Below are 24,319 nucleotides of genomic sequence, written 5' to 3'. Positions count from 1 at the left end.
ATCTCTTTCCTCTTCTCAATTCTTATTGATAAACTAATCGTACATATTAAATTCATCACCCTTTTCTAAAATATTAATTTTTACTAATTGTAAATTTACCTGGGACGTTAATAAACGTTTTCCAGATTGCTTTTGTTTTGGGGCCTTGGAGTGTGAATCTGCTATCAGAAGCAGACCTTTTGCTTAAAATGCTTGAACCTTTTACAGAAAAAGAAAAACAGATACACGGTTGCTTTAAACAGCCTCCATTAGATAGGATTAATTGTCCCTTCTTATGCTTATTTTAAGAGATTCATTATCCTTGGATGTACCAAGAATTATCTGTGCTCGTGTACTGACAGACACGGGCACACGAGTACTTTTCTCATATCTGTCGTTTTGTGTGTGGAGCTGGGCTTAGCAGGAGTCTTTTTGTTTCTCTGGAAAGATAGCAAGAGAGGTTTTTGTTGGTTGTTTTTTTGTTTTCTTCATCTCTGTTTGAGCAATTTCTGAAAATCTCTGTTTTAGTTTATTGCACTCATAGAAGGTGGAATGATGCCTATTTATATGCAAATGCAAGGAATAGAGAGCTAGAGGAGAGTAACAGTGTCGCTTTCTTGACGTTGCCATCATAAAACCTGCAGGCATTTATCAAAAGAGTTTAGTTCCATGAACCCAAATCCGACGAAGCTTTCGGAAATATCAATGATTGAATTCTGCAGTCTGATGCTATGTAGCGGATAATTATTACAGAACAGCAGGAAACCTAACAAATTCACTGTGAAGAAAAGTTATGGAAAAGTGATGCGCATATCAAAGGAGAACAGTAGTGTAACATTTAAACATGATAATGAATACCTGCCTTGCTTTCTCAGGCTAAAACGAGGAAAAGAGCCCTAAATTTTAAACAAGGATAACGGTCCTCTCACCTTAAATTTTGCCTTGTCTGGCCTATGAGAATATAGGCAAACAGAGCAGAACCTGGAATAATCCAGCGTGCCTTTCAATTCCAATATGTTAAACTTGCAAGCATTCACTATGTCTCTCAACAATCGAAAAAAACATAAAAAGATTCACAGGCACATAAACAGATATAATATCGATAGAACTCGAGTTAATTAGATTTAAATATTCAACTTAATCAAGCTCAACAAGCTGAGCTCTTCTCTCTGCAGCTTTCTTCCTTACAAATATCCCCCAACGTAGAGCTGCTTTCAGCTTAAGCCATCCAACGACAGCCTTCCCTGAGCCCTTTCCACGCTCCTGCGCATATGCTTGATTCATCCGAGGCTCATATGCTTGAATGCTGTAAGAGTAACAAGCCTCGTCAGAATGGCCAAAACCAGGTCCCATCCCAACTCCACCCACACCAAATGTTTTTAGCAATCTCTGCATGTCATCACTCTCCAACATCTCTGTACTCCTTAGCCGTATTTCTTCTGCAAAAAAGTCTTCCAATCCATTCTCATTCCTTGTCCGAGACCAATCTCCTGGAAAGTAAACACCCCCAACAGAAGGAGTTCCAACTGACATATAATCCACGCTGCCAGATAATGCTGCTTGTGGATTATTTATGTTATTTAGGGTCATTACTGCATTCTGATCAGACCTAACAAATGGAAATTCAATCAATTGAGGGACTGATGGGTGGTTATTTACAGCTTGGTGTTGTGGATTTGGTTCAGAAGGATCAAACAGCTGCTTGTTTTGAGCAGATGTTATGTAGTGATTTCTCTCGTAGCTGTTTTCAACAAGAGGCGCAGTGGAGGCTCCTTTGCCTCTGTTATTGCTAGCTAGGGAGTTCAGGACTTTGCCATCATATTCTACAACTTGATGCCAATTCTCATATGCTTGTTTCACCAGGGAATCCACTGAAACCTGTGAGCAAACACTAGCATGAATGAGCAAACTTTACTTGTAGTGACGGCCGTCAAGTAACACAGATCCTTCAATCTCTAAGTGAGGTTTTGGACGCATGCCATCCAAGACTCTGAACATGGTGTTGGGGCAGCTATAGTTGCCACATTTAATGTGTCAGAATAAGACCATTTCTTATGCCTAGAGTAGCGAATAACAGTCCGTTGTAAAAGATCCTGATGTCTATCAGTCAAACACATCAGTAGGACAATTTGTATTGACTCTACACCACATACAATGAAAATGATCACATCTTGAATGTTTGATTTCAAGATTATTTGCAACAAGTTTTAGTAAACATCTTTCGATCATTAAGTAATATTTTTGTATGGCACTTTGTGTAGACGGATTCAGCTGAATATCAGGGCAAAACTGAAGTGTAAAATAATGAGCAAATGTTTTAGTAGATTCTGAATGGCAGAGAATATCAAACCTTTTGATTGTGGTTAAGCGATTCCAATGAGAGGAACTGCCCATCTGAAATAAGGCCCCTGAGCTCATATATATTATTGAAAACAACACCGGTGCTATGATTACCATCAGCATAATAAACATAAAGCTTTCCTCCTAAGACACAAGTCTTTGCATGCTCAACTGTATTCTCCCACATCTTATTTGACATTCCACTTCCAAGGATCTATGTGAACATCAAAGTGGAAAACAGGAAATTGAAGAACAATCAATATGGAAACAAGGGATATGAACTGAAAAGAATAATAGATTTCTCAAACATATGTAGGGAAAAAGAAAAGGATTCTTACATGTCTTAATTTCTGTGGATCTCTAATGAGAACACGGAGAAAATCTTCAACTGTTGTAATATAAGCCTTTACCAACTTTTTGTGCAATGCTCCGTCCTTCGCTATTCTGTCCAATCTCCAAACTTCATCATGTAAAGCTGGTGGGTAGTGTTTCTTGTACACTGAAATTTATATAAACAATCTTGGTTACCACAACTAGTTGGAAATAATTCATCTGAAATTTGATAAAATGTAAGAGGCTGCAATTCCAACTGAATACACAATACAGTTACCCAAACTATAAGATAGCCCAAAAATTGGAGGTTTCTTTGTACGAAGCTGCAGAACTGGCTGTTGCATCTATTTATACCATTAGATTTCTAAGGTTTTTGCATTTCAGTTCCAAGAAAATAACCAAACTATGAAGTCCCAAGTCAAAACATTCCGTACTAGTATTTATAACCAGATAGCGAGTTATCTTTCACCCACGCTAAGACTCACAGCTTGGAACAATGCAGAAGGAACTACTATTCTCCTGCTATTCTGGCAACCTGTCACCTTCCAATATGCACCACATTATGCAGAGGAAGGCTACTAGCTTTACCGATAATTGTACTATATCCGCATGATATCATTGTTTCTCAATTAAATAACAGAGAAAACCAGGAAGATGGTGTTATTTGAGAGGCTTAGTGGGCAGTCATCTATCTAGCTAAGTAAGAGCATCTAGATTCTAATATTGTTGAGCACTAATTTTAATGTTTATAATCTAATGTTCTACTCTCCAAAACAGATGTGTGCTGCACGGTCTCTAAACTAGCAACCATGAGTTATGACCATTTGAAAACTCTCTCCAAAACGGATGTGTGCTGCATGGTCTCTAAACTAGCAACCATGATTTATAACCATTTAAAAACTCACATTCTCCTCGGTGATCTTTAACAGCAAATGCCTCTGTCTTAGCCTCACGAACACGAAACCCCTCACAATATCCAGGAGCAACCTTCACACCAAGCCTGAACTTTCTGCTCCTTATCCAGCTAGAATTGTCAGTAAAAGTAATTTCTCCGAGAGTTCCTACCCCTTCCTTGAGAGTGACCTGTAGATCCCCAGTCAGCAGTGGTCTTTTACCTTCACGCTCCTTTACTTCATGGCTTTCAAAATGCTCCATTGCCCAATCTTCATCAGCTTCCTCATTGAAGTCACCTTCAAGAACCACAACATTCAGTTTAGCAGCTGATTCTGGTCCAGTTTGCACAACAGTTCCAGTGCTTGCATCTAACAGGACAACATGGATAGCTGCCCCTTGCTCCCCCTCAACTTTCCCTCCTGTGAACAGGTGAGGAGGCATTCTTGTTCTGAAATGAAGTTGTAGATTGTTTCCTTCTGGGCCTGGAAGCTTTGGTGGTGATGACCTGCCATAGGAAGAATCATAATTCATCGTATCAATACCTATACATTGCAGTTTTTTTTATACAAATGATATCCCAATTTCCACCAGGAGAACATGGAGTATAACTGAAATTTACAATGATTTTTTCTACTTTGTTTGCCATCCAGGAAAGGAATTTTTAATTTTTAGAATTCAAAAATACCTAGGAACCTACCTTCCAGCCAATTTAGCAGGGCCTAACCTTGTCAAAGCACGTTCCACTTCTTCACTGACCTGATCATTCATTCATAATGCCAAAATCAGCAAAGGAAATGACAATAACTAGGATCGCATAATATGCAATGCCTTTGATAAATTAAACCAACAGCAGACAAATTAGGGGACAGGGAGACAAGAAAATGCTTGAATGTTGCTGAGGACTTTTTATCAACATTCTGTAAATTGATGTAAGATTTACTGCACAGAAGTCTCTGCAATTATTTCAGTATGTCTACAAGTGAGCCCTACATGGTGACCCAGGTCATGATTCTCATGAGATACAATCAGCTAAATATATACGACAGCAGCAGTGTCATTGTATCTTCTACAGGTTTAGAATAATATCACAACTCAACCCAAATTTTATTAGAACAAACGAATTAAATCCGTGACTCACAATTCTGCGAAACAAAGGCTCCAAAGATGAGCAAAGTCTTTGCAAACTATCCACCTTCAAAGCTTCCACAATTACACTGCAGATACATTAAGTCATATATCAGTTGGAGGGGACTTAAAAACTGATGATGAGGCAGAACATTTGCACAAAGAAGATATTGACAAACTGAATTAATACAGCACCAAACATTGACTTGAACATTCAACAAATTCCACACATAAGTTTAAGCTGTTTGAAACTTGAATCCAAAAGCTTAAGTACATACTTGATGTTTCAAAAACTATGATCTTGTTCTTAATCATTGATCCGATTTAGTAAAGTAACTCAGTGGAGACTTTGATTCTGAAATCAGCCCAAAAGAGTGATTTCAGAAGCTCCCCTACATCAACAGAACAACCCCACTGTGACAATGCTCTAGCACCCAAGTTTCTTATAATCACAGGCTCATTCTTTCATTTACCTCCTTGAATGTCAATCAAGCTTAAGCGCATCCTACAAGCAGTTTTAATCATTCTTGAAGGCTACCAAATCACCTACCTTATGATATTGTTAATTAATATAAGATCTCACTAGGCATAGCTAGGTTTGGCTGAGATCCACAAATCATCAAGGAACCAGAATCATTGTAAATAGGGACCACCTATGTATGGTTTAGGCATCGGATTAAAATGAGAAGACTTGATTTAGCTCTGGAAGGAATAAAACTGATACAAGTGCTGGATTTTAAAACCCAACCCAATGGATCATAGGGAATATATCCAATCTGCCAATCCTCCTATAATTAACAAAATTATCTTTCAATCCTCTTCTAGTTGTCATAACTTATCTTTCAAAGCCAAGAAAGAAAACCAAAACACAAAATTGGAAACAATAAATCTCATGAAGTAGTGACAAAGACCAACCTTGCTAAAGCAGGCAATTTTGCCTTTTTTGATTCTGGCAGGTTGTCAGCTTCATCATCAACACTCTGCTCATAACCTCTTTTCTCCACCCTCCTGCCTCTTGAACTTTCCATTTATAGAAACTTAACAGAACCCAAAAAAAATCTCAGTTACCTTTCCAAATGTAGAGAGGTCCCCAAGATTGGTCCGAAGATCCAAATACAACCCGAGAAACTTCACAGAAAGACAAACAAAAACCCTATATCGTACAGCATATTACACATCACCATGTTCAATTGAAGAGAAATGGAATAAAAGTTTCAGACCCCAAAAAAAGCAGAAACGGCCTTTCAAGACAGTTTCCGGATCTGGGTATTGCAAAGATGATGTGTTTTGTTTAGTTTTAGATAGATCCAAGTTGATTTCTTTTCTTTATTTATGATCAAAGACAATAAAATATTTCTTTCTACGTATAAAAAATAAGGTTACGACCAGGCATGACAGTGAGTGCATGGACTTTGAAAGTCTCTGAAACCGCGTCTGTGTGCTTGGCAAGCATGTGATTTTTGACTGTTTGTGATTTTCTTTTCTTATTTTTGGAGGAAAGTCAAATTGGTCATGATGGCTAGATTGGTCAGTTGGCCTGACAGAAGCAAACTACCTCACATATATCTACTTTATGTAGATGCACCCTAACAAGTTGACCATTTGATTTTGCTCAAAATCGTGTCATGTTTGGATACAAAATCGTCGCTTCTTTTCTTGTTTGATTTTGCTCAGTACCTCCCATGTGTGTAGATGTTACAAAATTTAACTGCAGACGTTACAAAATTGAACTGGGCCTACCCAGATATCCCAACTGGGTAGATGTTCCAAAAAAATTTCAGTTTTTCCCTTTTTTTTAGCGACTTACATGAGGTCAGGTGTTCACCGATTTCAAAGTGTTATATTAATTTTTTTTAAAATATATTAAAATAATATTTATTTTATTTTTAAAAATTTATTTTTAATATCAGCACATTAAAAAATATAAAAAACTTATTTAAAATTAAAAAACCTTAAAATTTTTCTAAAATACAATTAGACGTAATATTAAACAGTATTAAAATCCTGAAGCAGCGGAACCTGGCACCTACAGTTGAACTTTAATTTAGAGCAAAGTGCCATAAGCAGTTTCAACTCCATTTCCAATATCAAATTAGTTTTATATTAATCTTGATTCAAGCTGAGGTTTCGATTTTAGATGTCAATGAAGCATCGTGGTTGGAGTCTCATGGCCCCATATTCATGGCTGTTGGAGTATTGGAAGTTTCATCTCTTCATAGTTGTCTAGGTATGATAAAGTCTGAAAACTTGGAAGTTATCATAACAGGGACGCGTTTACGATATTAACATGGTTTTTCAATGTCATAAAAATGCAAATGTTTGTCCAAATTGTTAGAAGGACGTGGTGGGTCCAGTCTTGTATAAAAAGTTGTTGGCGAGCCGAGCCGAGCTGAGCGGAGCGGTGGTATCAATACATGCAGCTGGGACAAGGTTTCGGTAAGATGTGATGAGGTGCAAAACCTACTTCCAAAGTGACATGTTGAAGGAGGATTGCAGGCACGAAAACGACATGGCTGAGGTAAATGAGATATGGCAAAGCGAACAGCTGTTACTTTCTATAGCCAAGATGCAGATGCAGTATGAAAAAAATCCACAAAGCTCCCTCAAAACTAAGGATGGAGATTAAGTGGTCCAGGAAGTTTATATCAGGGTTACAAAACAAGCCTTGTAAAATCATGTTCATTACATCATGCATAGCAGTATAGCACAGTATCAAGTAACTCATTAAGAGAGCACTAGAAATAATGGTTGAGCTGGTAGATCCAGAGCAGGTAAAGATTAACGGTGAAAATCGATAGATACATACCATTGGAACGCCTTCACAAGAAAACTGAACCAATTTGCGAGTGACAGAGTAAGTGAAGATCCCAGTCAATTTGATTGCGCAGAAAGTGAAGATCCCAGTCAATTTGATTGCGCAGAATTGCGCCTGCTAGTAAGAACGCTAATGATAGAACGATTCATGTAAATACTCAAATATCAACTCTATGACAATTACTCTCCTTCATAGCCCAGTTGGCGGGCCCGTTGCTCCCATAAGGAAGTAACTTTCCTCTCTCTGATCAGAAATGCTTCAGACCGCTCTCTTGCCTCCTCGCATGTTTCAGTGGCAGCATTGCATTTTTCCGCCTCCCTCTGGTATTGGGATGCCACCCTTTTTGCTTCACCAAGAGTGATGTTCATGTGATGAGCATGCTCTTGAGCAACAGCCTCTTGCAATTTCAACTCCTCTGTTAGAAGGTCCACAAATTGCTTCTCCATCTCCGTTTTGAGATCGGGGTCATTACTTCCACAATCTATGATGACCCAAAAGTTAAGTCATGTTAGCGAGACCATGATTCCACAAGTCACAATTAAAGGAAGCACATAAATGAGAAAAAGAAGTTGCCACAAGCTTCTGTCTATCCATTATAAAACAAGATGTGTAGTGCGTGAATGAATGAATGACTGGAATAAGTTCAAGCACCAGGAGTGTTAAAGCAGTTCTTTCGAGTTTTTATTTTGTTGCCTGGCCTAAATTTTTTCAGATAAAGTGAAATAGTAAGAAATAGCGAAAGAGAAATGGGAGCAGCTGGATCAAAGGTCAAACTAAAGAGGACATTTGACTAACAAGCAGTTGTGCTTTTTTCACTCATCAAATTGTCAGTGAATCTGATAGGCCCTAACTCTTGGAAGTCAATAGCAACACTGGGGTTGTCAATTGAAATTGCACATTCTAAATTTGAATGAATAAGATTATTCAAGAAAGAGCAATTAAGATCAATTAAAAAGCATTTTATAAACTGAAATCATAAATGGAAGAAACCCAATAACTTAAAAAACCAAAATTCCCATTCTGCAGACTGAGTAAAGACAACACAATTTATGGGGCACGTCCACATTTTTATCAAACAAAATGCAAGGTTCTTAGCAGTTGGATGTCGGAAATAACATATACAAGGTTCAAATATATGAATATATTGCTCAAGAAATCATTAAAGTCTGATAAAGTAGCTTCATCCTAGTCTCATTTTACAAGAGGCTTTCAGAAAGTGCAGGATGAAAAATACGTGATGCTCTCAGAATAACAAATAAAAGTGATCCAACAAATTGGGTTTTCAGAATGAGCTCTAACCTGTGACTGAAAGGTTGGCCAACCCTGTAACCATAAAACAAAAAAGAAGTCACAAGACATTAGTAGATAAGATCATAATTTCCTCAAAAATAAACTTTTGACTCCCAAACATGGTCTTTTTGACAAATAATAAGCTCATAAGCACTAAGAGATCAAGCACAATGCAAAGAATTATTCAATGAGATTGCATCAAGAAAGGCAAGGAACTATATGAAATGAAAAAATAAATGGAATTTTTTTTCTAGTAATTCTAATAGAGGGTACAATGAATGCTGTAGCTGGTAGCATTGTGCTGGTAAAAACTTTTTCAAATATTTTGCTAGCAAACAAGTTTTGCAATTAAAATGTTTTCATGGCAAATTTCGATGCTTATTCAAATATCTTTTCAGCATGCAAGGACTAATCCTCACCACAAGGTTAATCAAGCAGTTGGTTGCAAACAGATAGGGGCCTTGAAAAAGATCACAACTTCTAATGGCTACAGAAACTGAGGGCATACTGCATAGTCACTTGGAGTTCAAAAAATCAGATTCAATTGCAATTAAAGCACCTGAAAATAATAGGGGTAGCATGCAAGATCTGCACTTAAAATCATGCATCAGTAAAATTAAAACAATACTGTTATGTACACATACAGTAAGTAAAGCAAGTTCAAAGACAGATCTTGCAACTCCCCTCAATAACAAAGTGAGCTCATCAAAGCTTTACTTCATTTAATATGCATCACTAATAACTCTGCCATCATTTTCTCTTCACAAAATAAAGGTTGCTGCTATATGCAAGTAGAAATTCAAAATCTAAAACCTGAAATTATCACAGATCAAAACCAGAGAAGTTGATGAACTTGGTATCCCCTAAATTTAACTTCACCAAGCACGGAAACAATCCAATAATAAAGCAATTAAGAGAATTCAAGATCCAAAATTAGAAACAGAAATAGATCGAGACCACAAATGGATGAAATGGGCACCCTTAATTCCAGTCAAATTCAATAAAACTCAATCAGGATAACGACAACCCAAAAACAGAAACACACGAAAAAAAAAAACAAGAAGAGCGAGTTCGATTGATACCAGGAGCAATCTTGAGAAGAGACAGAGGAGGGGGGCAGTCACAGATGCAAGGAGGACAAGAAGAGGTTTTAGAATCAGGAAATCCAATAGTCTTCTTGAATCTCCAATATAAAGCAGGACCACAAACACCTAAAGCTGAAATAACTGCAAAAAAGACCAAACAACACCTCAAGCAAGTCCCTGATCTCCTTGACATCTCTCTTTCTCGTATCAAGTACACAGTATGCTTGTTGTTGTCAGCTTCTATGTCTTGAGAGAAAGTAAGTGAGAGAGATCTAATGATGATCTATCGATATTTAACGTGGATGAATTGATTGATAGCTGAGGCTGAATCAAGGAAAATGAATCTACTAATCCTTACTGTTTTGTCTGTGGGCTGTTTTTTTTTTTATTATTATTATTCGAGGGAGTTTGTGTCACTGTTTTTTTTTTTTGTTTTTTTTTAATAAGCTGCAAGAATGTAATAAAAAATGGAATGTAATAATTTTATTTTATTCCATGTACTCAAGAGAGTCAACAGTCAGCGCCCAGAGGAACTTTCACCATTTGGCAGGGAGGGAGAGGCCAGCTAAGAATCACCACATCAGTGATAATAAATTACAAAAAACGAAAGAAAGAAAGAAATTTGCATGTGAAAAGAATAATAAAAATAAAGAAATATGGCTGATGCTTTGATTTTTATCTATCTGGGTTTTTTACTTTTGAAATATCGGGCTCCATGGTGGTCCTTTGTCAATGGTAATTGGACTTCTTTCCTTTCCCCCTTTTTCTTTTTTCCAGTTTTAAAATATTTGTTTATAGTATTATGGTAGTTTTTATATATATATAAGCTAGCTACAAGTAATAGTTTTTTTTTTTTTAAAATGAAATACATGTAAAAAACTATGATAAACATATGTATTAACTAAATATTTTTAAATTTATAGTATGAATATGAAACCAAATAATTTAAGGGTGTGTTTGTTTTACACCTATTTTTTGAGTAAGTGGTGTAAAAAATACAGCAATGTATTTGATAACTATAAAAATTGTGTTTTATATTATGGACTTATTAAAAAATTTGTTTTGAAAAGCAGTTTTTATGAAGTAGTTTTTATATATTTTTTTTTATGTTTCGTAAAGTATTTGTTTTTTTGGATTTCAAAAGCACATTTTGAAAAAAATTAATAATTTTTTATTTTTTTATTTACTTCAAATTAAATTTTTTTTTTGTGTTTTAGATTATTTTAGTGTGTTGATATCAAAAATAATTTTTTTTAAAAATAAAAATATAATTATTTTAATGTATTTCCAAATAAAAAGCATTTTGAAAAGTAACCATAATTACATAATTACCAAATATTTTATATATCTTTTGTATGCATATAAACCTCAATCATAATTTTTATCCAACAAATATTTAAATTCAATTAATAATACTTGACCATATATTTTTTTTTTAAATTTACAAATTATGAATACAAAACTAGCTTAAAAACAACCCGTGTTTCGTGTAAAAATAAATCTTAAATACATGATTTATTTAGATAAGGAAGTCAAAACTTTAAACCAGTTCCTCTTTTGTCTGGGGAAAGCTGAAATATTCCACATCATTAAACTTTACATCGCTTTCTTCTTAAGAAAAAGGAATGTCTAATCATGGCTTTAGGGCACACGTATTGTCGGTGCCAAAATTCCAGCTGGTAATGACATTGAAGGGTCCGAAAAAGGTTGACTTTGGCATCCCTTTAAGACCATGTTGACCGTTGAATTTTCCATGTTGAAACGCAAGGAGCCATATGAATGGTAAGATTGAGATCGAATTACGAGAATTTAAAAGTAAAATTCCAGATACCCTCGAGAGATCTCAACTTTTAAATCTCAATGTATCTTTTTAACACACAGTCACCTTCCTGTAAATAATTTTTTTCAAACAAATTAAATGTTTGCTAGATTTTCAGTACGAGACTTCCCAACGTCTTGAGTTCTTGACCGCAGCTTGTCATGTAATGGTCATAGCCACCTTGTTATATTTGCCGAGAGTAATGGACGGTTACTTCTCGAGTGTTAAGTGTTCTAAAATACATTTACATACAGTGAAAATTATAAGTTTAAAAGTTTTTAAGAGTTTATGAATGTTGTTAGATAAATTCAGAGTTATTTAAAGTTTATATGAAAATTATTTGAGAACCAGATATTTTTTTTTTAATTTGAATATTTACTTTAAGGTTGAGATGTCGTAAATTATAAGACGTTCAAATACCCGGTTTCTAATGGTAATTCACACGAATCATTAGTGAAAAATCTTCTAAACTCTTTTAGGAAAGATGAATTGTTATACATCAGAATACTAGCTATTTTCTTTTATGTTTTAGGTATTTACGTATTGTATTCTACTCACCCTTATATCTTTATTTATAATAAATACGATGGAATAACGTTCTATTTATAGGAAAATCTAAAAACTATATAAAAAAAAATCAATTTGTCTCTTAAATAATATCACTTATATTATTTCAGGCTAATTTTAAAAATTTATTCAATCAAATCCTTACTTAATTGTTTTCAGGTCTAGAATTGTAACCTCTTATATTAATTACATTATTGTTCTCAATTTCTAAAATTTATTTACAATCAAGTCACACTTGATTAATTATCTCATTTTAATTTTTAACAAAATGAATTAGCATTATTTGTTGTGCTCATGGAAGCTTTTATATTAGATTTTATGGATGGAATTCCCAACACAATAATCTATTTTATTTCATACAAAAAGTAAACATCATGTTTTCATCATACTTTTGAAAATACAAAAAAATAGTTAATTAGTATCACAACAAGTTTACGATATCTATTGAAATTTGATCAAAATTTCAAAGAAAAACCTTTTTATTTCTTGATCTTTAGAATAGTTAGGTTTTAACCCGATAAGATAAAAATATTCTTATCAAAGAGGAATTTTCTTAAACCTTGAATGGACTATTTTGGATTTTAGAATGACTAAGTTTTTATCTAATGAGATAAGAATCTTCTTATCAAGAAGAACTTTTCTCGAATCTTAAATAAACTAATGAATAGTAAACACAACGTTAGAGCAAACAACAAAGTAACTTTACCATATATAGAGTGTACTGATGGTAATATGTATTTTCCTTGCACAACTTGTCCCTTGACCTAAACTCTCGTAGAGTCTAGATTTTCTAGTGACCATAATACTAAGTAGCGACTCTTCTTTTTCTTTTTACTGATAAAAAACAATAATTCATTGTTCTTTCTACCCATATTTATCATAATAACCTTGATTCAGAAAGGATAATCGTCGCCACATTACACACGTACAACATAAACAAAAATGGTGGAGGACAACCTAACCCATTACTCTTTAGTTGGGAGATTGTGCACAACCAAGCCCAATTTATTGAATTATATTTAGTTTTATTATTACATTTTAATTTATGTTTTTTTGTTGGACTTTTATTATTAGACTTTAATTTATGTTATTTTGTTGGACTTGTTGGACTTTTATTAGTTAGTGGATTTTAAACCAAATTTGATTCTAACTGGGGTTTTATTATTTATATGACATTCTATTGACATTACAATACATTATTCCTCCTCTAAGTTTCTCTCTTCTCGTAAGCTTTTTTACCAATTATTACCTTCTTTCTCTACTTCTAATTCTGAACTTACCTGCTCTCTGAGTTTCTCTCTTCTCCTAATTCTTAGCTTCTTTCTCCTAATGGAAATGCACTGTAAACCTTCTATCGTGATTGATTAACCAAGATTGATCTGGATTTCAGCCAATCAATGTTAAGTCCTCAAGATCTCTAAGATGTCAGGCCGTCACAACACAGCCTTAGTTTCTGATTCCTAAAACTAATGGGCAAAATCTATAATAGCGAGCAACGTTTGTGGCATAGTTGTTGTTTGGGAGTTTAATTACAATTTGTTTTTTAAATAAATAATTCTTCGTGCTAAAATATATATTACTATTTTTTAAAAAAAATTATTTTTAATATCAACACATCAAAATAATTTGAAAACACTAAAAATATATTAATTTAAAATTCATAAAAAATAAAAAAAATTTATTTTTTTTAAAAATATAAAAACAAACAGTCAAAATACATCACACATATTTCAGGCATCATCTCTAATACAACATAGTCAAATTCGGTCGAATAAATTTTGGCACGTTCGGTAACAAAAATTTACTTCCATGATTGAAACAAATTATATATTGACTTTTATGGTAGGAACGCTAGAGAAATGCATGCAACACTCATGCATGAGAACTATTGATATTTGCTAGGCAACACGAAGGATACAAAGCTCTAAGAAGAAACTCATTCGTCAATATCTGGTTTCCTTTCTTTTTGATTCCAGAGACAAATATCCAGAAAGGAGAAATCCCACAACTCTGCCACAATCAACTGATGAATGATATGGACATGTTACAATCACAATTTTGCCATCCACCGTCTTCTTCAACACCACGACAAATGAAATGAGAAGCCGTTGCGTTGGGCTGCTTCCCTTGAAAGCCTACAGTATGGTACAACATTGATTGGTTTTCTTTGCCTGCTTGTAGAACATCTGTTTCGACAATCAACCAAAGTTCATGCGTTAAGCTCCAGAAGGCGCAATTAAAAAAAAAACGATGCTGAATTCAAGACTTGGAAATTAACAGAAGTGCTAAAGTTCCATTTTGAAACGGTAACTCATTGATTTGATTTACTTGCAGTCTGGGATTATAGGAAGTAGATCAGCCACTAAGAGATTATGGATAGAGAGCATAAGTAGATAAATAAGGTCAAAGCAAAAACAGTTCTGTATTTTGTTTTTTAAGAAAAAGAAAAACACAAATCAAAGGTTTCTAAAACAAGTACAACATCACCCTTTCGAACTGTTTGATTATCTGGACTCAGCCGGCTAAGCTTTCCTGCTTTTAATTACCAAAGGTCTATTCATTGCCAGGGGGAGTGAAGGAAAGGGGAAATTTTATAAAGGCTCTCAATCCCAGAATCATTTTTCCAACATTGAAGAATATAGGATTCCAATTAAGAAAAAAAATACACAAGCCAATAATGTAGACTTTCAAAATGCAGCATCCAAATTGCTGAGAAGTAAAAACAACAGAACACCGGTTCAAATTTTTTAGAAGCCAATAGGAAAACTAAATGGTGCATTCATAAATCACCATAAAATTTCTTTTAAGAGACAAAACTAACTGCAGCTGCACAGACCATAATGAAAATGTGAGAAGTATGACGAATGCAAGTTCAAGCAGCATGTGGTCAATGGAAGTGCTAGCAATTCCCCAGGCTAAAAAATAATTGTATCCAATTTTCCTCCGAAAGGTCCTTTGCCCTTCTGAAATATGTAATGATCAAATATCTTTAGGATGTTAGTTAACACGCTATTTAGTTATCGGAAAGCCCAGCATAAACAATCATGTAGTAAAGTTGTACACCTTTTTGCCAATAAAACTCTATAGAGACACGGACTACTTTCTCAACAGTGAACCATACTAGTACATGGAATGATGGTGTAGTGAAGCAACAAAAACACAAATTTGATGACTCTTAAACTTGCATAGCCTGATTAAGGAGGAAAAAACCAATAAACACACATACAAGAGTTGCACAAGTACATTTTTCAGATACCTGTACACTAGAAAAAAGCATAACGGTAATTTACATATTTGTATGTGTACCTGTGATGCAGCACTCAGATCAGAACTCTTCTCAACTAAACTGTCAAGTTTCTCACCTCGTGCAAGTACACTATCAATGGTCTTATGCTGTACCAAAAAATAAACACAAACATGTCACAACGAGACTAATATAGGAAGGTGAGAGCTACAAGGATGAAGTTCAGTAAATTACTTATGAATCACCAAAAGTAATCCATGCCTAAACTTTCAACTTTTAAGTCCTTTGGCATGATGTTTGTCTCAACAGCTAGTGAAAGAATAAAAAAGAAATTCATTTACCATGCACATGTCAGGAAGCAATGGCAAATCAGAATGCAAGCTAACCGAGACTGAAAATTGAGAATCACCAAGCCTATGAGGTCAAAATCATTTAAATATGTGACGTACTCAGCAAGAAAACCTCATGTCAGTTGCTACACTACAAGGAAGATCCTGGCTTATAAACAAAACGTGCAAGCTATGCATATTGCACCAACTCATTCTGCAAAAGGGACCAGGGCTATGCAAGTCTACATGAGATTAAAGCTGCCATTTGGTTCAATGGTATGGTAATACTGATTTAAGATATATCACAAATTCAGGCTACTGAGTACGGGTGAGATAACCATCCACAGACTCAACATAGAACCAGCATTTTCCAGGGATGGAGTTCGGGCTACTACTAGTTTTACTGCAACTTAATCACCTCCTTTTCAGTTTGTGAGCTGTTAAATTTGGATCTCCACACTTGGGTCTATCCAAAGAACATGTGATTACACTTTAGTCAACCAATTGCCATATGAGCCCAGGGAAGAAAAAAGAAGCATATATCATGGAGAAGAAGAAAGAATATGCTTTTTGTGTAAGTTGATTGTAGCAGTATTTCATTTCTAATTGATAAGGTTCCAAAACAGCAATCCCAAGATGCAAGAACCATGCAACTAAAATACCTCCAACCAAAAGCTAAGAATAGAAACAGGAAAGAGAAAAGTTAACAGATTTGACCAGGCATCTTAAGTGAAAGAGAATAGGAAAGAATGAGATGCAAAACTAAAACGTATGTAATCAACAGCCACTCACAAGGATAATTTTTGTCTCATCCAACTCCCTCTGGATTTTTAACAATTTGTCCGCCTCCGCAGGATCCTGAAAATTTTAAAAATTAGAAGGAAAAATGAAAAACAAAGAAGCCTCGAGATTCATGAGATTTGATGATAAACAACAGCATACTTTTCAATTAAGAATGAAACAGAAAATGTAAATAAATTGCAGCCAGTGTTGAGCGTAGGAAAAAAAGATGTCAAGTTACTTGGAACTTGGTCAAAGCTTCATTCAAATACGGCCAAGGTTGAGTGCTATCCGCTTGTGCAGCCCTCCAAGATTCACCGAAATTCTTTTGATACTCATCAATCACCTGTAACATTACAATATACCATCTTAAAATGAAACCTATAACATAGCAAGTGCAGTTAAGTTTATTCCACCAAATACAATAGCACTAAAAAAACAGCCTATATAATAAACTTTAGGCAGAAACAAATGTTATCCATCACATAACCTAATGATTTCAGCTTTCAAAAAAAAAAAAAGTCTATCGAGTTACAGTATCATGCTGGAAGGTCACCCGGAATCATTGCATTATAGAAACACAAAGAAACCTAGCAACATCATCAATCTATTTACATGATAACATGCAAAATTCGTAGTCTTGATGAGGCACAAAACACAGTCCCTCAAAATCCTAATTACAGCTGCATTTCAAAGCTAACATAAGAAAAAATCCAAGCCACAAAAACTAGTATTATCACCTGATTGAGAAGGGAAAATGCACTGCGAACCGGATAATGATCATCCATAAATCCCAACGCGCATAGTCCATTTCGGTTATAAGTATGCACTTTGTACTCTACATAATTCAATTCAGTTATCTTGATCACAAGATCCCAAAAATCACCACAGATACTAACGAAATTACACAATTAGACATCAAAACTGGATCAATACATCAATCTAAATTTTGTTTTTTTTTTTGAAATAATAATAATAAACCTCCAATTCGATAAAAAGCTGAACGAGAAAAGGAGATGACAAACATTGAGATCTTAAAAGAAAATAATAATAAGAGAGAGAATATATTGAAACCGACCTTCGTGCTGAACTGATTGGCGTTGGCCGGGTGGGGTCCGTTTAGCTACGGTTCGACCGACGAAAAATATGAATTCCTTAACGCTAGAACGTTGGAAATACCCGAAATGACTCACATCCATCGCGTTTGCTAAAATAACCGGATCCGATCCCTCCGGGTTGCACTTCAATACCAATAGCGCCGTGATCTTCATCTCTCTCCCTCTTTCTACGATTTTTTTTTATATGTTTTTTTAAATTGAATTTCTCTCTATCTTTCTAAAACTCTGTTCGGTTTTGTGTTAAGAGACTGCTCTGTTCCTCCTTTTCTTCTTTTTTTCTTTCCTTTTTTTTTTTTTTTTTTTTTCGAATTTAGGTTTCTCTGATCTCTCTATTGGGATCGCCAAAGAGAAAAAAGGGATCTTAATTAGATGTGGGTGAGTTTATTTTTAGGCATTGGAGTTTGCCTCACTGGCGATAAAGTGTTTGAGCTGCTGACGCCGAGGAATGGATCTGTACCGCTTCTGCAGTTTAGAGAAGAAATTTTAATTAAGAATTTGAAAAGTTGTTACAGATATTTAATAAAATAAAGTGAAAAGGATGTGAATTAACAAGTCTTAAAAGTGTTGTTGATGATAATTAAAGGCTGAAGTAAAAAAAACAATTAAAATATAAATACAAATAAGGATTTTTTATCTTGTAAATTGTAATACGGGGCGTTCTTTAAAAATCCTTTTATTTAATTATATAAAAATAAAAATGGAGTTTTAACCGCATAAATATACAAATTTAAACATTGAAAAAAAAAATGTAATTGCCAGTATAACTTTTTCTTAACGTATTTTTTTTAAAATATAAATTTCATTAGTTTTGTTTTCCATTTATATAATATAAATGGTAAGAAATTAAAATCAATATGTAAAAAAATTCTAATAAATTAAAACAATGATAAACAAGATATCTTTTTAATCAATATCTCTTTTACTTATTAATCTGTTTTTTTTTTTTTACCAAAATGGTTTTTTATTGAGATTTTTAAAAAACATATCAAATTTTTATTAAAATAAAATAATAAATTGATAATTCCAATGTAATAAAAAAATTAACAATAATAATGTCAAGAATAATCATATAAAAATATTAAAAATAAATATCTCACCTGCATTTAGAAAACAATGCATATTAAGTCAACATATAATTATTCAGAAAATAATTTTTAAAATAGTTACGAAAATCACTAATATTATTTAAAAATAATATATTTGAATAATTATTTAAAAATTATTTAAAAAAAATTATAAAAAAATATTCGAATATAAATTGTGAAAAGAGAAAAAAAAATAGAATGTCTTGTTTTTTAGGGTAATTTGATCTTTTTAAATGGTTAATTGGTCATTAAAAGACTATCAAAAGTTATATGTCTTTCTAACTTTTTCAAATAATTAAATTATTTATGTACTTCTAGATTAAAAAATTGTTGAACTGTTGGGCAAGCGTATTTTTTTTTTTTTTTTTTTTTTTTACAAAACAATAAAATAACTCTTCTTCCCTTAGAATCATAAAAAATTAAGGTAAGTGTTCACATGCAATTTCATTTTTTCAACATGGTTTATCTTCAATTTTGTGGTTATTTTTATTTTTTTTTCCTATCAATTTATCTTGATATCATGATTTAGACTGCGAGCTTTGTATAAGATTTTTTTTAAAAAAAAAATTATTTTGTTTTATATTTAACTTTTGAAGATTTTTATTTTATTTTATATAGATAAGCTTTATTTTATATAAAAAATAGTTATTTTGGAATAATATTTCTAATATATCCGGCCTTGCATAAAAAAAAATTCCCTTTTATTTTACTCACTCTGTTTCATGTGTGTTTCTATTTTTTTTTATTGATTTTAATAAAAAAAATAAATCAATAGATATAAATGGGTAAATGTCTTATTTTGCAAGATCAAATATTTTGATCTACAACAATTTCTTAATTTTTTTAGCTTTTTTTTTTTTGTTATTGTTAATGAATTTTTATTTATTTATTTAGATGATTATCAATTTTTTTAATTAGAGATCTGGATAAGCTTTTTTATTTACATTTTGAGTTTTTTTTATGTAAAGAAACATATCAAAATAGCTTATATATTAAGGTTTTTTATTAAAAAAATATACAACTCGCAGCGAAGTACAAGTTAACATGTAGAATGCCAAGGGCATTCTTCACACCATTCAATATGCCTCCCAATGAACCATCTATAACAACATAGAGAAGATGAATATTGACAAGCGATCAAGGTTAACTATTAGCAATAAACTTCAACACAATTCCAGGAGTCAAGTATCTAGGAAGTAGCTAGTTGTCGGAAAGGCGATAAGCATACCAAGATATTAGAATGATAAGAAAACCACTTATCTTGGCCTTTTTGTGTTCGGAATTGGACATAAACTACCTAGTTGCTTCATGCAAGTAATAATGCTCAATAGAAATCAACACTTATAAGTATTTATTCAAACCCAGATAGCAAAATGGCTTGACTATTTGAAACTTAAATTAACCTAGGATTCATACAAACTTGAGAACAAAAACATAAAAACATCATCTTTTCAAAGATAAACTTAGGAGCTCTAGTTTCATAGCTACTTGTTATTCAACTATATATATGAATTGGGCATATATTTTCACCCTTAACTTTTGAAAACACATTTCAATCTATTTTCTCTAGCTACTCACTTGACCAAGTTTCTATCTGTTTCCGGATTGACATCAACTATAAGCAAATTCTTGAAGTAATTGGCACAAGAAACATCAAGAAAGAGGGGAGAGACACAAGAATTGAAAAATCTCTGGATGATGAAAAATTTATAGAAAACTGGTTAAGTTCTTGTTTCTTGTACCAAATATAGATGCAAAATCTATGGAGGTGACATTTTATAAGAAATGTAACAAAGGCTAAGGTGATACCATGTCTAGAAAATGTAAATAAAAGATAATGATAATAATAATAATAATAATACAACGCTCATGCGCTATCACAGGAAACTCTCTGTAAGCATAACTAAACTTGTCTTAGACTCGAATTATTGTTTAGTTTAGATTTTAAATTAAGTCATGTAAATGTTGATCTGATATAACACAATCAACTTAACAAGTCTAGAGACAACTCAAAAGATTGATAAAGACTTGGATTGACTTGAAACAAATTTTAAGGTGAATGTTTTTTTAATATAAAGATGGCGACGCATCAAATGAATATGGGTTAGCCTGCTAAACTCGCAATCTAGGTGATAGACCTCATCGAGTTTAACAAGTTTTTTTTAAAAACTATTATTTATTTAATTATATGATAGAAAAAATTATACATCACACTAAATAAACCTACTAAAATAATTTTTTTATTATGATGGGATGCACAAAAAATAAAATTTGCTTGAGAACGAAGTAAAAATTTAAAAACAAATAAAATGAAATAACATATAAAAATCATTCTTAGATAATCTAAGAATTTAAAAGAAATTATATATATTATATTCTAAATTATTTAATTCTTAAGAAAGTTAATATCATTTGGAGGGAAAAAAAGGCCAACTACACAAGCCTATTAGCCTAGTGTGTTAGGCCTAGGCCTTTAAACTAAGCCCAAGTATGAGGGTCAACTAGGTAAGGCCCGTGTGGAGGGGCTTAATTTTTTTCTTTTAAATTAGATAAATGACATGTCATCTGCTTATTATTTTTTTATTTTTAAAAGTAGATGAAACGTTATCTGTGTGTGTAGAATCCAACAACCACAGAGGTAGTTGAAAATTCAGGCTTTGTCTTTTTTACCCCCAAAACCCAATTTTTAACCTGTTTTGATCTAAAACACATGAAAATTGTAAATCCCGATAAAAAATGAGTAAAATCTATTTTTAAAAATGGTATTTTTGACAAAAAAAAAAGGGGTTATGATTAAGGGGTGTCCCCAGTGAACTGGTTTATAGAAAAAAAAAAAGAAAATTAAGTAATAAAATAGTGTGTAAAAGTATCGGTCGCTAAGTAAAATTATAAGAAGTAACATGTAAACCCTAGTCTAAAATTGGTAAAACAATATGGTAAAAACCATAATAATTGATTAAATAAATGTATGAATTGATGTGCGGGTTGACTATTGGTATAAACTCCGTATTTAATTATGGAATATTTAAACTGAAATAGTATAAATTAAGAGATGAATTATTGTGGTTAGGAGTAAATATCCTAATAGAATATTATTGATTATAGATGAAATGAGAATAAGATTGTGTACAAAAAGATTTTATAGTTAGGGCTTTGTAGAAACTATTCATGTGTTAAAAACCAAATGAGTGATAGTTTGTAGTTACATAGAAAGCAATGGTAGTTTTGTAAATAAGATACAAATAACATCTTCCCTCTTTTCTTATATGCTGACTGAAAATTCCAACAGTAGCAAAAAAAAAAAAAAAGGATGTAACATTTCTCTCTATCCTTCTTCTTCTCTTAATTGTTTCTAAAAGAGTGAGTTAATGACAAGGAAAGTGGGGTTTCTAAGAAGAATTTGATATTGATAATTAGCGGATTAGGAAGAACAATGAAGGTTTAGAACTTAGAGAGAGAAATTTTAAATTGATGGAGAATAAGAAAAAAGATTTTCTCTCTCTTTAATGTTCATTTTATCTTGTTTGGGGAAAGAGGAGAAAATCCCCAAATCCAAAATTCTAAAGGTTTATGATACTTGTGTGTTGAAATATAAATTGGATTGTTTATTATAGTTGTTGGGTGTAAAGAATGCATGTTAATAACTTGAATTGAATTAGTTTCATGAAAATTAGAAACCCCAAGTTCATAAATTCTAGGGTTTTTCTATTTAAGTTTGATGAAAAGAGTATTTTGTCAAAACAATTGACTTAAAGAACATGGAATGTATGGTAACTAAGATGAAATCATGAAAGAAATTGAACTTAATCAATAGATGATCAACACCTCTAGGGCCAGCCATATAAAAACTTTTGGGAGGAAGGAAAAATTAGGTTAAATTTGTGGTAGTGTATTGTTATTAAATTTGTAAGTATGAGTAAATTATGCATAGAAAAGAGTTTTAATTTGCATTATGTGATTTACATGATGAAGATGTGTTAAGAAAAAAATGATGAATATCATTTCATGTTATATCGGATGTTTAGGAATTAATTTGAAAGCTTAAGATATTGTTATTAAAGTAGAGCTTTGTTTGAGAGTATGAGTTACATGTATGGATGTTAAGAGATCTATTTAAATTATATGATAAATTATTGAATTGGATTGTGTGTGGTGATTTGGTATTTTTGATATAGAAATTAGCATGCTTAAGAAATAAATTATGAAGATTATGATTAATTATGAGTTTCATTTGAATGGGCTAAATAGTTAGTTTATAGCAATTTGAAAATTTAACCAAGTTGGTTTGCTTGTGATGTTCTAATTATGTTTAAAAATGTTTAAGATTTGTTTTGAATGTTTTAATGAGGATTACTAATTTTTACAAGTTTAGTAATGAGTAATACAAGTTTAGTTAATATTTTTACATGTTTGGAATGATGAAAATGTAGAAATTTGATAAATTATGTGATTTGAGAGGTCTTAATGATATTATGATGTCTAAACTAAATTAATATGATGGAAATGAGTTAGAATAATAATTATGATTCATGTGAAATAAAATACTTAGGATTTAGGTTATGTTTGTGGTGTAATTGAATTCTTCCTAATTGTTAGGATTATATGGAATTAGAATTTTCATAGGGGAAGTGGTGCATTGATTTAAAACCTAGGAATTTTATGTGTTGTAATGATATATTAGTAATAAAGAAACTAAATGTATATAACTTATCGAAAGCCAATTAAAACAAATTGAAAATCCAATTTTAGGAATTCTATTTTTACGGTGGTCGGTCATATGTATAGTTGTAGAGTTAATAACGAATCGGTAAAATTACATGATAACTAACATCAAGCGATGCTAGAATTATACAAAAATTGGTTCTGGATAAATGAGTTCATTAATTGAAAGTATACTTAGGGTAGCTAATCATACTTGAATTATAAAAGTTGAGTACTTGATACAAACTTGTTGTTTTAACATGAATAAATCGGTTAGTAGGTCATGTTGATTTAATATGGGAAATTGAAATTGCAATATATAGTGTGAAAAACTATATGTTAAAACTTAAATTGATAAATTACTAGGTTGTGAGGCATTAAACAATTTATTTGCAGAACTGGAATCCACAGACTGTCAGCTTTTTGAAGCAAACCTCATACCAATTTCATGGTAAATGCTTTGTTCATCACGGATGCCTAGCCCTCCTTCCTCCCCTGGCTTGCAAATTGCCTTCCATTTGATAAGGTGTCTGCCTCGCCTTCCTTCACCATCAGCCCAAATAAATCCTCTGCAAATTCTTTCAATCTTGCTGCAAATTAATATATGGAGCTGTGCAGCTTGCAACGGATATAAAGGAATTAATTTTTGCAAGCACTGATCTGCATAAAGTAATTCCACCTGCTAGCGATAAATTATTCGCCTTCCAACTCGTCAATTTCTAATGCATGTTGTCAATAATAAAATTGTATGTATGCCTGGTAATTCTTTAATGTATAACAAAGGGATTTTGTTATCTCATTTTTTTTTTTATTGT

General features: G+C 32.7%; 3 protein-coding genes across 3 annotated transcripts; all 3 read right to left on the bottom strand.

Annotated features, from left to right (window-relative positions):
* Nucleotides 1-770: 770 nt before the first annotated feature.
* Nucleotides 771-6,255, bottom strand: LOC118043788 (calmodulin-binding protein 60 F). Its single transcript, XM_035051860.2, has 7 exons — nucleotides 5,587-6,255; nucleotides 4,685-4,760; nucleotides 4,244-4,302; nucleotides 3,558-4,051; nucleotides 2,658-2,818; nucleotides 2,330-2,533; nucleotides 771-1,857 (listed from the first exon to the last, which is right to left on the bottom strand). Exons 1-7 carry the CDS (start codon nucleotides 5,697-5,699, stop codon nucleotides 1,117-1,119), a joined length of 1,848 nt encoding a protein of 615 aa, XP_034907751.1. The 5' UTR covers nucleotides 5,700-6,255; the 3' UTR covers nucleotides 771-1,116.
* Nucleotides 6,256-7,251: 996 nt separating this feature from the next.
* Nucleotides 7,252-10,291, bottom strand: LOC118043789 (uncharacterized). Its single transcript, XM_035051861.2, has 3 exons — nucleotides 9,859-10,291; nucleotides 8,786-8,809; nucleotides 7,252-7,967 (listed from the first exon to the last, which is right to left on the bottom strand). Exons 1-3 carry the CDS (start codon nucleotides 10,052-10,054, stop codon nucleotides 7,666-7,668), a joined length of 522 nt encoding a protein of 173 aa, XP_034907752.1. The 5' UTR covers nucleotides 10,055-10,291; the 3' UTR covers nucleotides 7,252-7,665.
* A 3,700-nt stretch (nucleotides 10,292-13,991) lies between these two features.
* Nucleotides 13,992-18,230, bottom strand: LOC118043790 (VAMP-like protein YKT61). Its single transcript, XM_035051862.2, has 6 exons — nucleotides 17,679-18,230; nucleotides 17,341-17,438; nucleotides 16,842-16,946; nucleotides 16,613-16,678; nucleotides 15,554-15,640; nucleotides 13,992-14,433 (listed from the first exon to the last, which is right to left on the bottom strand). The coding sequence occupies exons 1-6, from the start codon at nucleotides 17,869-17,871 to the stop codon at nucleotides 14,383-14,385; spliced, it is 600 nt and encodes a 199-aa protein (XP_034907753.1). The 5' UTR covers nucleotides 17,872-18,230; the 3' UTR covers nucleotides 13,992-14,382.
* Nucleotides 18,231-24,319: the final 6,089 nt, after the last annotated feature.

The sequence above is a fragment of the Populus alba genome, chromosome 6, assembly GCF_005239225.2.
Source record: "Populus alba chromosome 6, ASM523922v2, whole genome shotgun sequence".
In the NCBI taxonomy this organism is placed as follows: domain Eukaryota; kingdom Viridiplantae; phylum Streptophyta; class Magnoliopsida; order Malpighiales; family Salicaceae; genus Populus; species Populus alba.
Note: the sequence above shows the minus strand (reverse complement) of the source record. Positions and strands in the feature narration are given on the sequence as shown.

Coding starts and splice junctions, on each gene's coding strand:
- LOC118043788 (XM_035051860.2), bottom strand. CDS start 5,699: ATGGAAAGTTCAAGAGGCAGGAGGGTGGAGAAAAGAGGTTATGAGCAG. Junction 4,052..4,243: donor CCTGCTAAATTGGCTGGAAG/GTAGGTTCCTAG, acceptor TTCCTATGGCAG/GTCATCACCACCAAAGCTTC. Junction 1,858..2,329: donor CGCTTAACCACAATCAAAAG/GTTTGATATTCT, acceptor GTTTGCTCACAG/GTTTCAGTGGATTCCCTGGT.
- LOC118043789 (XM_035051861.2), bottom strand. CDS start 10,054: ATGTCAAGGAGATCAGGGACTTGCTTGAGGTGTTGTTTGGTCTTTTTT. Junction 8,810..9,858: donor TCTTCTCAAGATTGCTCCTG/GTATCAATCGAA, acceptor TTATGGTTACAG/GGTTGGCCAACCTTTCAGTC. Junction 7,968..8,785: donor GGCCAACCTTTCAGTCACAG/GTTAGAGCTCAT, acceptor GGGTCATCATAG/ATTGTGGAAGTAATGACCCC.
- LOC118043790 (XM_035051862.2), bottom strand. CDS start 17,871: ATGAAGATCACGGCGCTATTGGTATTGAAGTGCAACCCGGAGGGATCG. Junction 17,439..17,678: donor CCAATCAGTTCAGCACGAAG/GTCGGTTTCAAT, acceptor TGAATTATGTAG/AGTACAAAGTGCATACTTAT. Junction 14,434..15,553: donor ATCTGAGTGCTGCATCACAG/GTACACATACAA, acceptor TTGTCGAAACAG/ATGTTCTACAAGCAGGCAAA.